Genomic DNA, 13342 nt, shown 5'->3' on the forward strand with positions numbered 1-13342 from the left:
TCTCAGTTCTAGAGCTCTAGGAGGTTCAGTGGTATAGCCAGCATCTTAGAGGCTAACACACTGACTAGTAAGAGTCACAGGGGAGCCATCGTTTAAACTAGTCAATGGTAGAGCTTTGAGGTTGGCTAGGAGTCTGGCACTCTTGAAACTTACCTTGGCCACAGTTAATAGAGGATCTTTATTATAAGCATGTTTCTTAAAAATTTTAGTCCATTAGCTGGTGCCCAACAATTTCTAGCATCCATGTCTTACATTTATAAATTCACAGTATAATATTCAAATCTGTACTTTTAACAAGTGGAAGTAGTTTTTGCTCATATTTAATACAGTTAACGTTCAGCAGTCGTTTTCTATTACAGTATATGCGGTGCTTCACAAAAATACAGAGAAATTACCTTTTGAAGTTGAGGATTGTAACTTCAAGATGCTGAATGCTCAATACAATACCACTTACTACCATATGGGACATACCAAGCACCTCAAAGGATGACTTAGAATTTGACAGCTAACACTGGGATTTTTAATACATGTGTTTGGAGGGAATAACGTACAGAAGATGGCCACCTCAGTGTCTTTCCAGGGAGTTGGCATAAAAGCAGGAATGAAAACAGCAGTGGAGAGGAAAATAAAGAAGTCAATTTTAAGGAAAACAGTGAGTTAAAGTGGCTTTCCAGGTGTTTGAGAGAGGAGAATATAAGCATTCACATTACAGTGGAAGGCAGAAAAAGTAGAGACCATTGTTAGTGAGAAAGATCTGCTCAGAGGTGGATAGTCTGGAACATATAGCCAATGAAGGACTACTTGAGGTCTTATGTTTTAGTAGATGACAATAAAGAGACGCAAAGATGTAACTGGATACCTGTTGTTTTTAAACGTATTAAATTCCATTTGATATTTAAAAGAAGAAGGGCAAAGTGATGCTGTAGGCTCAAATTCAGAAGACTTGACAATTATGCCACTAGAATACTAACAAAACAATACAGGAACTGAAGATTGAATTTCTGTGTATTTTGTTCAAATCTTCCAGTTTTCTAATGTACTATTATTACAAGCATCTAATGTTAATAATAATAATAATAATAATAATAATAATCTGTTATCTCCTACTTGATGGTTGTTTGTTTTGTTGTGTTGTTTTTCACAGCTTGAAAGAACAATGTTTTTGCTTTCAAAAGGGATTAATGATTTGGGTGCCTTTGTATTTGGTTACCTATCTTGAAACCTCTTTTAAAAGTCTGTATTTTTTAAAGAAACTTAATTTTTTTTTTAAGTACTAAATATTAGGTCTCTGAGGATGCTTCATTTGGGCCAATGTATGTGACATCCTCTCTGCTAGAAGAAAATGCACAGTTGAGTTAGCATGTTTTTACAGATTATTATTATTATTTTTTTTATCAGCCCTGCAGAAGCTGATCCAGATACCACAGGGTTACATGTCAAAAGATGTCCCTGACCAAGAAGATGTGGTTGAGAAGACTGGACTGCAGAGGTATGTTATTCAATGTGTTTCTGAATGACTAGGAGAAGCAACTCACCAGGACAGAGCTTAAGCATGTTTTTCAGAACAGCTGAATTCAGTGTTCAGTGAATTCAAATGATACTAACATTTCTTGGCATGGATGGCAGAATAAACTTACACTAGGTGTGTTCCTTCATTATTCACTTCTGTGGTGGTTTCTATAGCTCTAAGACGAACACAACAAACTATTCTTACAAGTAGACTTCGCTGAAGCATTTTTTTTTCTTGGAGTAGAGATCAAGAGAAAAATAAATCGGAAACTTTGTACCTAGATAGCAAGGAACTCCAGCAAGTCTGTCATTTTAAGAGTGTTTTATCAGCACCTGTAGGATGTCTCACGTTCTGGACAAACCAACTGTACACTATTTTAAAGCTTGTCTTGTCTTACGGTTTGCTGTTAGTGGCTCAGACGGATTACAGAGCAAACATGCCATTCATTAAAGAGCAAGAGAGAATATTAAAGAATCAGAGGCTCAGAAGGCAGGGATGAGTTTACAAATATGTTTTTGAAGGACGATATATGCTGTATAAACTCAGTTCAATGTGTGGAAAAAGTTTGGCATGCAAATGTCAGCATTTTATTGTAGTGAGGCAAGAGCAAGCCAGTAAAAACTTGCAGCACAGTTAGTACATTTCAATGCAGTGCAAAAAGACTTTCCTGGAAGAAAGTGACTGGCAGGAAAGTTGGAAACAATCTGAATTTAATATAACTTATAATTTTAATCAAATTATTTTGTAAATTTCATTAATTAAAAACTGTATATGCTAAATTTGGATATTACTGTGAATGAGATCTCAAAATTGACATGCATTCACATTGCTGTATGTTGTAAGCAACACAGATGCTTGTCACAAGATGGTTACCACAAGATGTTAATTCAAAGGTTTTTTCTTGTTTTTTTTGCAGCTGCCGCATCAGCTCTTTCATTAAGAGAAAATCTAATTTGCGGGCTGACACGAGGCAAAAGTTCGCAGAAGTACGTGAAGAAGCAGCTTGTTGTTTACATGACACCCTAGAGAGCCTTGAGAGGTAAAAAGAGACTCTTCCTGTATATTCTTAAAAGACCCTGCACCTTGCTTCTCACCAGATTTAGGACTTGTCTTCAGATGTTTTAAAATGCATCTACTGATTTAGATAAAAATAAGAATAAAGGCATGGTCCAGAAAACTTCATGACTGTCCACATACAAAAAATACACTACAGGTTAAGAACTTATGGAAGTGTTTTGGGATATTTCTGAGTGACTCTTGTGGAACACAGTTCTGATAAATACGTTGTATATACTTACTTTGGGTCTAAAGGACTGTGACATTCAAAGAGAGAATAATAAATTCAGTTCGCATATGGTCTGCATGGCTATCTTGTAATTTCATTTCAGAGATTGCTGTATTGTTCTTCATCATTACTTTGACTGTTCTCATAGTAACAGTTGCAATGTCCTCTCTCAAGGCCTTTTCCCAGATCAGTGACATTTCTCCTTAGTTGATCAGCTGAAATCTGTCTTCCTTTTCCTTTCACAGATGAATGTTTCTGGGTAATAGTTGTGCAAGTTGTTTTTTCTCCATAAGCAACAGGCCTGAAATCCTTCCCTACGTGACTGTTCTGCAGGATGTTATAGGCACAGTTTTCTTTCCCCTTTTCTCTTCCTTCTTCTTTCCAATCTTTTGTTCTATTTTGTAGCTAGATTTTTTTTGCCCCAGAGATTTCCTTCTTTGGAGCTGGGTTCTTACTTTTTTCCCTGAGCAGCTGTTGTGACTGCCTAAGCAACTAATCATTCTGATAGTATTCTTCAGTATGGAAGGACAATTTTACCCTAAATCATTGTGAAGCATTGCTGTTTATTTTGTTAGTTTGTTTTTAAGTAGTGGATACCTTATAGACAGTGGAGTTTTCAGTTAAAACTTAAAATTAAAATTTCAATTTGTGTTTTGACTTAAGTTTTTCTTACCTCCTAGAGTTGACATAAAACATAAACAGTTTTAAATATGCTTCTAGAAGAAATAGGAAGTTTATTAGTGTCCACAGACTCGTCATATGATGTGTTCTTCACATTCATTGTTTTGCGCCTTCCTTAGTATCTTCGGAATTAACTGTGAAGATGAATGGTAATTTTTCAAGGACAGCTTTATTTATTTTTTTTGTAGGAGCCAGGAAGAGCGATGCTCTCTAAAATACCTAGCTTTGAAACGATTGAAGTATTTTAAAAAAGACATGGAAAGACTAAGAAAGCTGGACGTAAGAGCTGAAAGAGAACATGTTGAAGATGAAATAAAATGGTAAGGAGTCAGAGACCCTCAGATGGTCATGGTCACAGAGCTGTCATTAGTAAAAATAAAAAAACTAATTAAAAAAAAAATCTTCTACACAAAACAAAGACATTGCAGAGAATGCAAGCTGCATGGAATGTGTTTTTCAGTCTACCCTCTTTTGTTCTCCGTGCTAGTAAGCCTTCTGTCCTTCACATATAGCAGTAATGAAAAGCCAATTTCTTATCTCAGGCCCAAAATGCAGGTGGCCCAGGAACTCATCCGTCATGAGTTAATGAATAAACCTAGTCTTGGCCTATATAGCAAAACCCTGGTTTTAGTTCTCCAACGTATGTTCCAGCTGTCCACTAAATTTAAGTTCTGACATGTAAATAAGCCCTGAAACTGGAATGAATGTGGTTTTGCTTTTATATGCTCAGTTCTGCTACAAAAAGCCTTAACATGGACAGAGCTCCATGAGAATAAGGAAGACTTACACCAGTATAATTTTTCACTTTTCCCCCATATGAGACTAGTACTATCAGCCAGCTATTCCTTCATATAAAAATCATACTTCCACAGTAAGGAGGCTTGTCTTCCTTTGACTATACCAGCATAGTTAAATGAGTATACCTTTTTGTTGCCTGTCCTGCGAAGTGCTAATGAGAGAGGTGCAAGAATAGTGAAATCTCTGACGCAACTGGTCAACCCCCTTGTGGAGACATTAGGTCATGACAGAGAAATTGCGTTCATCATAGCAGTTACTTCATTTACAACACGGCTGTTTTTTTCCCCATACTCTTGCAAACAGTGCCTTGCTAGGAAAGCTGAATTGCAGTGGAATGCTTTACTATGTTATGCTGTCAGTCTAGTTGCTTTCTCTCTCTCAAGAAGTGAGAAAAATAAAATATGAACAGTATGATATGAGCCTACTGGCCCTAGCATCCCTTCTCAAAGAAAATATCTTAATGCACGAATGTGTTATACAAGACCTTCTTGTGACACAGTTCTGTTAACTGGGATAGTAATGAGTTGGCTAAACAGCCATACTAGCAGTATGCAACTGAGTATAGAAATGGTTCTACTGAAGACAAGAACCTATTTGTTTCCTTTTTTTACTGATTTAAGGAAAAAATTCCTCACCCCTCTCCTGCTGTACCAGTAATGTGCATCCTAAACTGTGGGGAGGCAACACTTCCTGCTGGTGTGCTGCCAAATCTTCAGCCAGCAAACTCCAGTCATGCACAGTCTGGAAAGGCTTGGAACATCAGTCTTTAGGACTGTCAAAACAGCACTGCAGAATTTACACAGAACATTAAAAAAAAATGGAAGTCTTTTCACAAGAGTTTTATTTTTATTGTAACGTGTAATTCTCCTTCTGGCTCTCTATATTCAGAATGCAGTGGTAAAGACTGTGTGTTACTGCATGCTCACATCAGTGAGATTTATGTCAGCACGTAATGAAGAATGATGTTAACGGGGAAAAAGGAATAGTAAAGAAAAATCAGAAAGTGTTTCAGAGAAGGCACTGATTGCATTAGAAAATCTGTAGAGGCTAAACATAAATGGGGAAAAGGTGAAGAGGACATATCCAGTAAAAATGGAAATATTGTTCAGTTTTTTATTATTATTTGCTTTCATAACCAAGTTTGTCATTCAAAATTTAAACGAACAATGAAGAAGCATCTATTTTAATGCCCTGTAAAGGGAGATAGTGCACAAGTTCTATTAAATAAAGCTCCTTTGCATTATTCAATGGGAATTACACTGAGTATTGCATTCCACAAAGAACCCTTTTTTTAAAAAAAAAGCCATGGAGGTGGCAAAGTGGCAGAAATGTCAAGGAAGACCTTGAGTTATCCATCAGATAAGCATTTGTTCCTAGGGCTTCTCTTTTACTGCTGTTCCTCTTTTTGCTAAAGGTTTCCTGTATTGCTGGCCAGACTCCCAGAGTCTGTGAAGAATGACCATTACGTGAAGAAAATCTTAAAGAAACTGGAAAAATTTGGCATGACTCCTGATTTAAAAATTCATCATGACACCTTTCTTAGGGCTTTGACTGATCTACAGGTGTGGGAACTGTGTTCTCCAGAAATTGCTGCAGCTGTGGAGGTGAGACAAGTCCTGTTCTTGATTCTTTGTATGGTAAGGTTGAGGAAAGCAGACACCTATCGGTGAAATCCACACAGTGGAAAGTTACCAGATGAAATCATTTAGGATCTCATTATTGAAGATGGTACTATTCACCTTTTACAAGGCACATTGAACTCTTCAGGAGAAAGCTGTTATGACAAGCACTGGATTATTAATCGGTATAATTTTATTATTATGTCATTGTTGATTTATTTACTGCCACAGTGGAAGTGACATCTGTCATAAATTGTTAAGATGCTCGACAAGAAACATTCACTTCTTGTGCCTTGAAGAGGCCTGTCATTCCCAGTAGTTATATCTATGAGCTATTACGCCACCGATTCTGGAATTCTGCAGATATCTTTGTTTTGCTTCAACAACGTGTCAAAATAATCTGCTTCTCAAGATCTTAACTTGGGCTCAGCTCTTGTAGTTGTAGAAGTGATTTGCAGAAAGTAAAGACAGAAGAAAGAACCCAGAATACATTTAGAATGTATACTGCTACATAGTCTAACCAGAACAAAAAAGGCAATGATGCCACCTTCTGTTTTTTGTTCTTATTACAGTTCTTTCTTATTTGCAAGAGAACAGTAATTTCAGAGGGGCAGCAGGTTAGTGTCTGTGCATCTTCATTTACTGAGTATATGATGCCTAACAAGAGCAAAGCACCCAGTGTATTGAAATCAGACTACCTGCATTTTCTTGATGTTTATGAAAATAGCCATTTTGTCTTGTGCATATCTTGTTGCTAACCAGAGAGGCAGCCTTATCTTGATGCTCAATATGTGTCTCTGTTGCTTGTTTTTTCTTTTTAGATTTATTTGCTATTTTCTTTCTGTTTCCTTTTCATTTGACCCTTCATGTTAGAGTAGTATTAATAGAAAAAAAGAGGTAAGTGTTGCTGAATCTCCTATCTGCTTATTTATACATCTTTCAAAAATAGCCACTGAGGAGGGAAGACCTTGGTATTTCTTCTGACTGGAATTGATAAAGGAAACTAGCATTTTAGGAGCAAGAAGAGCATCAATGAATATAAATTAAGAGATTCCAGATTAAGTTTTTTATTTAACTCCAGTTTGCTTTAATGTACATGTATGTAGCGCTATGTCAGGCAGGAGACAGACATATGTTTAAAAACACAAGAATTGTCTTTGAAGGATTCAGGGTATAAATGGCAAGGAAGATTGTAGAGTTTTGCTTTTAATTCATTTTAGAGCAAATCCAGCTGTTCTGAAAATTGTATTAAAATATTTTGGTGATATAAAGCACTGTACTGTTTGCAGAAATCAGTATTTTTCTTCCATTGTCACAATGATCAATTTTTTCCCGCATGTTATGTCTTTCTCTTACATATAAAATCAAATGCTCAGGAAAGAACCTTTTTCTGTTTCAGTTTGTACGTGAAAGTATTGTGGAGATGCCAGAAGAGGATTTCAGTGAGTGGTTTCGGACAAGAGTAGCCCCTCTCAGTGCACAGGCCGCTGCCTTTTAATCAAACGGCCAGATGAGTGTGTTTTCCAGTTACAACTGTCTGGATTCAAGCAGAAAACCTACTGTCTGTTGAGAGTTGCCTCAAGGAAGGCTGGGGAACAAATTAACTTCAGGAAGTCCTATTGACCACTCTTGCACACCCTGTACAGTGCTCTGCTGGCTGAGGTCAGCCACAGAAAATAAAAGCTCAACACTGTTGCTCCTTCCTGTATGATGTCTTGGACTCACCAACAAACTTTAATCTTAACCAACTTTTTAGGATGAACACTGAGTTCCTAATCACAGGCCAGGTGGCTTCTTCAAACATTTCTACAACATATATAGCAAGCATCTCCTCATTACAGATATGTTGTCATATCTAAATAGCATTGTCTCTGATTGCTCTTCATTTTGCCTACTATTTACAAAATATAACCCAAACGTAGGGAGGTTGTAAGCTTTAAGATGATTGGGTTTTGCTCAAATTATTTTCTGAAATCTGGATGTTTTATTTTTCTATTGACTTTATTTTGTAGTTACTCTGATTATGGCTTATTTCTTGCCTTATTAAAATTACTATTGGAAAATCAGGCATCCTTAGGTGCATTTTCCAAGTTTTTACCTGAAGATGTGCTTTCTGCTGATTACTTTACCGTATATTTTCCATTACTCTGCTGGGTAAGACAGTAGAATAGCACCCCTGAACTTGGAGACAGTGATAATTCAGGAGCTCTGCGAATCATTTTGGGCTTAACCATCTATTTCATGGTGGGTCACAGTTGCTGGGTAATGGAATCAATGACCTTCTAAGCTGATGATCTTAATGAGCTGCCTACCTGCCTGTCAAAACTTCCCGAAGGCCCATTTGCCAGAAAGGCTGTTAATCCTTCAGCTGCAATAAGGAAAAACACTGCCAACTCAGGAGTCAGGTGAGTATAGTGACCAATGATGTGTAACATGTTATTGATTACCAACCTTTTTTTGTTCCCTTCCTCATCCTCGTAACAAGAGGTGAATCTTTTTCAAGGAAAAGAACCAAAATCACGATTTTCTTTAACTTAAAGCCACCATAAAAAGTGAGCCTTAAAAGTTTTGTTGTGCTTCCACTTTTCTCACTCTGTATGTGGTGGTGGTAGCCTAGCATTTTTACTGGTAGCAAAGCCATATATTTCCCTGTCTCAGATTTTCTTTCCCTCCTTCTTAAAATCCAATGACAAACTTATCTGCAAATGCTGGAGGACAGATCTACAGTAAAATCAGTGTCAATACTTCTACCAGATAAGCAGGATCAGGTCTCAGTCTGACCTGTCAGACCCCAATTCTGAATGTTCACTGTGTGTGTGGTTTTTGTTGTTGTTTGTTTTTTTTTTTTTTTTAAACAAAAACAACTTCCTTGCACGCCTTCATGGGTTTTGAGAACCCCTACATCTACTGCCCTTTTGAGATCATTTCACAGTGATCTGAGTGGAGTTTCATTGTCTGTGCTGTTGTGTCACCCTGTGGTAACAGCTGATACTACATGCAAACAGAAAGAAATCTTAATTTAGCAGCTTTGAAGCTTCTGGTTGATCTGTTTACACAAGGTGAAACCTTCACTTTAGCCATTCCTCTCTATATGGGAGATGCCAATGAGAAAGCTATTATGAGTTTTCCTCACATATAAGAAATGGTAATGGACTTGTCCTCAGATGGAGTATATCAGCAATGCTGCTAAAATCAGCAGTTTATAAAAGCTGAGCATGTGACTTAATGTGTCTGCCTGCGTGTAAGATGAGATGATTGTGCCAAATATAATTAGGTAATGTCTGAGAAGTAATTTGAGCTCCAAAAGCAGGAAGCCGATCCTGAATGTTAGGAGTCTGTAATGTAGCTTTTGTAACATTATAAAATATCTTGTACATGATTTAGTTTGACAATGGCTCTTCTCTCTCCTGTTGTCACCAGGTAATTGAAGGGACTCCTGTAGAAAGTACATGTATATCATCTTTTCTCCTCTTCTGGCACCATCCTAATGAAACATTTTCTGCTGCTTTTATCCTGAGGTGGGAAAGAGCTTCTCTGTAGAAAAATAGCAGCTTCCCTTTTCCTGCTTCCTGACAACTTAGTTTCCTCATTACTGACCAGACAAGATCCTCAATCCTACTCCAGTCTCTGCTTATTTAAAGGATTGAAATAATGCAAAGAGATTTCTTCTCTGAACATCTCAGTCTTCAACTTACTCCTTTGGTACACTCTTGCAAGGTAGGTTCAAAGTAACCCATTTAACACACTGGAGCTGGACACACCAAGAGTCCAAGCCAAAGGTCAACAGTATGTGTGGTAGAGTTGCTGGATTAGCGCTGCTTGCTCACCCTTCCTCCAATTCTGTTCTGGTCCTTTACAGTTTCAGCAAATAGGCTAGTCATTCACAAATGCCTTTAGCCCAAATGAACCATGCAAACTTGGGTAGGCTGCTTACTTCATGCACTGAAGACGTGTTTGGGGCATTCAAGCAATGAACTCTCAGGCAGAGAATCTTGCTGTTTCCCACTGCCTGCTATGTTCCAAGTGTCATCCAAATCCCACCCTCCTCAGATCACACCTTTGTGAAACTGAAGTAAGAACATTTTCTGGGTCTTACTAGTAGCAAGACAAAGTTATTGTTGTTTGAGAATTGCTTGGCTATTAGGCTGGCAAGTGGAAAACACAACAGTTAGAATAAGTAATTCCTCTTTCACAGCTCACCCCTTCCTTCTGCTTCACAGTGGTTCTGAAATTGTCATCTTTGCTCTTCTTGTAGGAAAGATTTCACCATGGTAGAAAAGAAGCCAGCCATTCTTTTACATCAGCAGCAATACTCCCACTGTGTTTTACCTAGGACATAAAAAGCAGTATCTTATAAATAGGGATTATAAAATAAACACCTCTTTCTTGGAGATAGGCTGTTTTACCATAAATAAATGTCACAGTCATTGTACGGGTATTCAGAAACCAGTGTATGTCTTTCTAATTGGAATTCCAGCTTTATGTATCACCATTCTATTCTGCTGTCTTGTAAATTAATGTCTTCGTGCCTGTGTGTTAAAGAGATGTGACTATATTTGGCCTCAGACATTAATAACAGCAATTTTTTTTTGCTAAGTTTTAATAAATATCACTGTTGCAGTATTGCAGAAGATAAAAGCTCAGGCTAACAAACCCCAGGATATTTGGGCCCAGATCTAACTTCTAATAAGGTCAGTGGAAAGATTCTGATTGACCTTGTTTGGTGTTGATTACTGTAAAATGAGAATAGCTTGTTTTGACAAGGGCAAAGGCTGATCTCAAAGCCAGCGGCTCAATCTTTTATTCAAGGCACTGAGTGTCTGTAGCCATACTTTTTGTTATGCAGCAAGCCTACACAAAATAAAAGACACTTCCCAGTAGAAAAACTGGCAGACCACCAAAAGAAAGGGATCAAAGAAAATAAAAAAGATGTCACAGAAGGAATGCAGCTAGAAAGGATTCTCAGAAACCCCAACCTTAATTTCCTGTCTCTGGTGAGATTTCTTCTCACGTGCCTGTAAACAGCTTCCAAAGAAAGACCAGTGCTGAACTCATAGCAAAGGCAAGAGGTCATTGATCTGGACAAATCCTTTAGCTGTTCATTGGCACTGAGGTTTCTGTACAGACCCATTCTTGCTGAAGTCTCCATCCTGTTTCTCTGACTATAGAATTCCAAACATTCTGTGTGTGCTAAAAGGCTCAGAGACCCCTTCATAATGCATTTTACTGGAAGCCTTTAAGAGTGCTATTAAAGGCTGGTTTATGGAAAATAAAATCAGAGCTATTTTGAATCATCAGAGAAGAAATACTGATGCAAATGTATGTGTAGATAGGATTGTTCTCCATCCAGAGCCTGGAAATTGGTGAGTGGAAGTAAAGCTTAATCTTTCCTACTTTGTCTGGAACTGAATTGCACCTTTGAAGGTAATAGCCTTCCCTGATATGGAGTCTGCTACCTTAGCCAGCCTATCAGGCTCATCACGTAGAGAACCTGGAAGAAAAGATTTCAGAAGCAGACATTTTACCCTTCTGTTCTCCTACAACCAACGCAAGGGTTAATTAACATGGCTTGTTCCATCTCACTCTTCATTTGTTCTAGGTAAGAAACACATTTCCTTCTACTTTTAAATTTATGATCCTGTATTTGAGGTATTTACCAAAGGTAAGGTTGTAAAGGTGTTTACCTTTACCAAAACCTTTGCTTCTGTAATTTAACTGACTACTGGCTGAAATAAATCAATGTCTAACCTCGTCCTTGAAAAGTCCATAACCAGCTGATTGCAGGAAGCTGGAAGGATGTGGTGGGGCCAGAAGCACCATGTGACTTGTTTCTTGTATTCTACTTAATCATCTGTTAGTGGTCCATGTCAAAAATGGAACATAGATGGATTTTGATCTACCCAATGCTTGTGTTTTATAACAGTATTGGAGAGGGAGGGTAAAGTTGAGCCTGTTGGGTAAAAGTCCAATATAGCAGTGTCACTGTAGCATGTTTCTTGTTGTATTTGTCTATTCACCAGGGTAACAGTAAGCAGGAAGGATGTTCATTCAGGAGACCTTTTGACAGTGAGAAGAGGGGAATGTTCTTTTGCTGCTGTGCCAGAAGGGCAGGAAAGCAATGGCATTTATCACATTAAACCAGCTACTGAGTTCCATGTTTCGAGCAAGACACCACAGCTGGTAGTGACTCTTACTCTTCAAGGTAAGTGGTCTTTTCCATACTAAAAGACAATTCTGGGGAAGAAAAGTCAGATTCTAAATTATTCTGCAGTTGGGCAGAAGGGAAATAAAAGACATATTCCACCAGAAAAGAAAGAATGTCACAAGAATCTCTGCACAAATCAGAGCAAGCTCAAAGGTAACTCTTTCTCATGATAATATGAATTCCAAAGGAGCTGCATGCTGTAGCTACGCAAATGTCCTGCAGGTTTTGGTCTGGTTACTGCAGCATCCGCACACAATTACATTATTTTCAACTGTGTCAGTCCTGATTAACAACAGTTAACAATGTCAGCTTTCAAGATTCCAATTTTCCATTGTTGAACTGGACTTTTGCAGTTCAGTTTGCAAGAATACGAATAAAATTCTGAAGGAGGGAAAGGCTGAGAAAGAGTTTTTTCTTGTTGACATTTCTTTCCTTTTTTTCTGACAAAGAATTGTTCATTTTCTGTATGATTTTTGTTAGGGTGGCTGTGCTTTAGTACACAGCATTGTAAGTTGCACCTAACTATATATGATGGATTTAGTCATTGTACTATAAATTGTAGTCGACAAATGTGGCATTTAATTTATTTCCAGTGCTAGATTACTGTAACAGTCATTGAAACATTGTCTTTTGTAGATAATTTATTAGAATATTTCCCAGAATGTTCTAAAAAATGTTTGCCTTTAACAGGCTATTTCCTACCTATGGTTCTTTAAACCATATTTACAAAGTAGGTCAGGTTACAGCTAAGGGAAATACGTATGGTCTATAATGGAAACTCCACACAAAAAGCGTGGAGGAAAGATTACAATGCCCAACTGCTCCCATTTGTTGTAGGAAAAGAGGAACAACTATGACCCATATAATATAAGAGGCTGAGATAAAAATTACAAAAAGCGATCTTTTGCTTTTGGAAAAAAAAAAAAAAAAAAAAAGAAAAAAAAAGACTTTATTACTGCAGGCTTGCAGTGCATCCTGCTACAACCTTGCAAAAAGAATTCAGAAGATGAGAAAGGACAGAATGTTGTTCAGCTTTCTGAGAAGCCCTCTCCAAATCCTTCAAGAGGATTACCAGATTTTTTCAAGCATGAAGTGTAAAGAGAAAACACTGTAATTTTTAAACAAAACAGTCACTTAGCATGAGAAGCTGCATGGGGATGAGCAGTGGACAGTCAGACTCCTCCTTCACAGGCTAGGAACATTAACTAGCTAGTCCTTCTCTACAGTTACAGCTCCCTCTATAG

General features: G+C 37.7%; 1 protein-coding gene across 1 annotated transcript in view; it reads left to right on the forward strand.

The window, feature by feature from the left end:
• The window catches only part of CCDC60 (coiled-coil domain containing 60), a 69333-nt gene that overhangs the window by 49905 nt on the left and 6086 nt on the right, over nt 1-13342 (forward strand). The window contains exons 9-14 of the mRNA XM_032199088.1: nt 1399-1489; nt 2427-2549; nt 3665-3796; nt 5689-5878; nt 7293-8298; nt 9314-12095. Of these exons, the coding sequence (XP_032054979.1) occupies nt 1399-1489; nt 2427-2549; nt 3665-3796; nt 5689-5878; nt 7293-7391 (635 nt within the window). The 3' untranslated portion in view covers nt 7392-8298; nt 9314-12095. The remainder of the gene's footprint in view (nt 1-1398; nt 1490-2426; nt 2550-3664; nt 3797-5688; nt 5879-7292; nt 8299-9313; nt 12096-13342) is intronic.

Source organism: Aythya fuligula, chromosome 17 (genome assembly GCF_009819795.1).
Source record: "Aythya fuligula isolate bAytFul2 chromosome 17, bAytFul2.pri, whole genome shotgun sequence".
Classification (NCBI taxonomy): Eukaryota; Metazoa; Chordata; class Aves; order Anseriformes; family Anatidae; genus Aythya; species Aythya fuligula.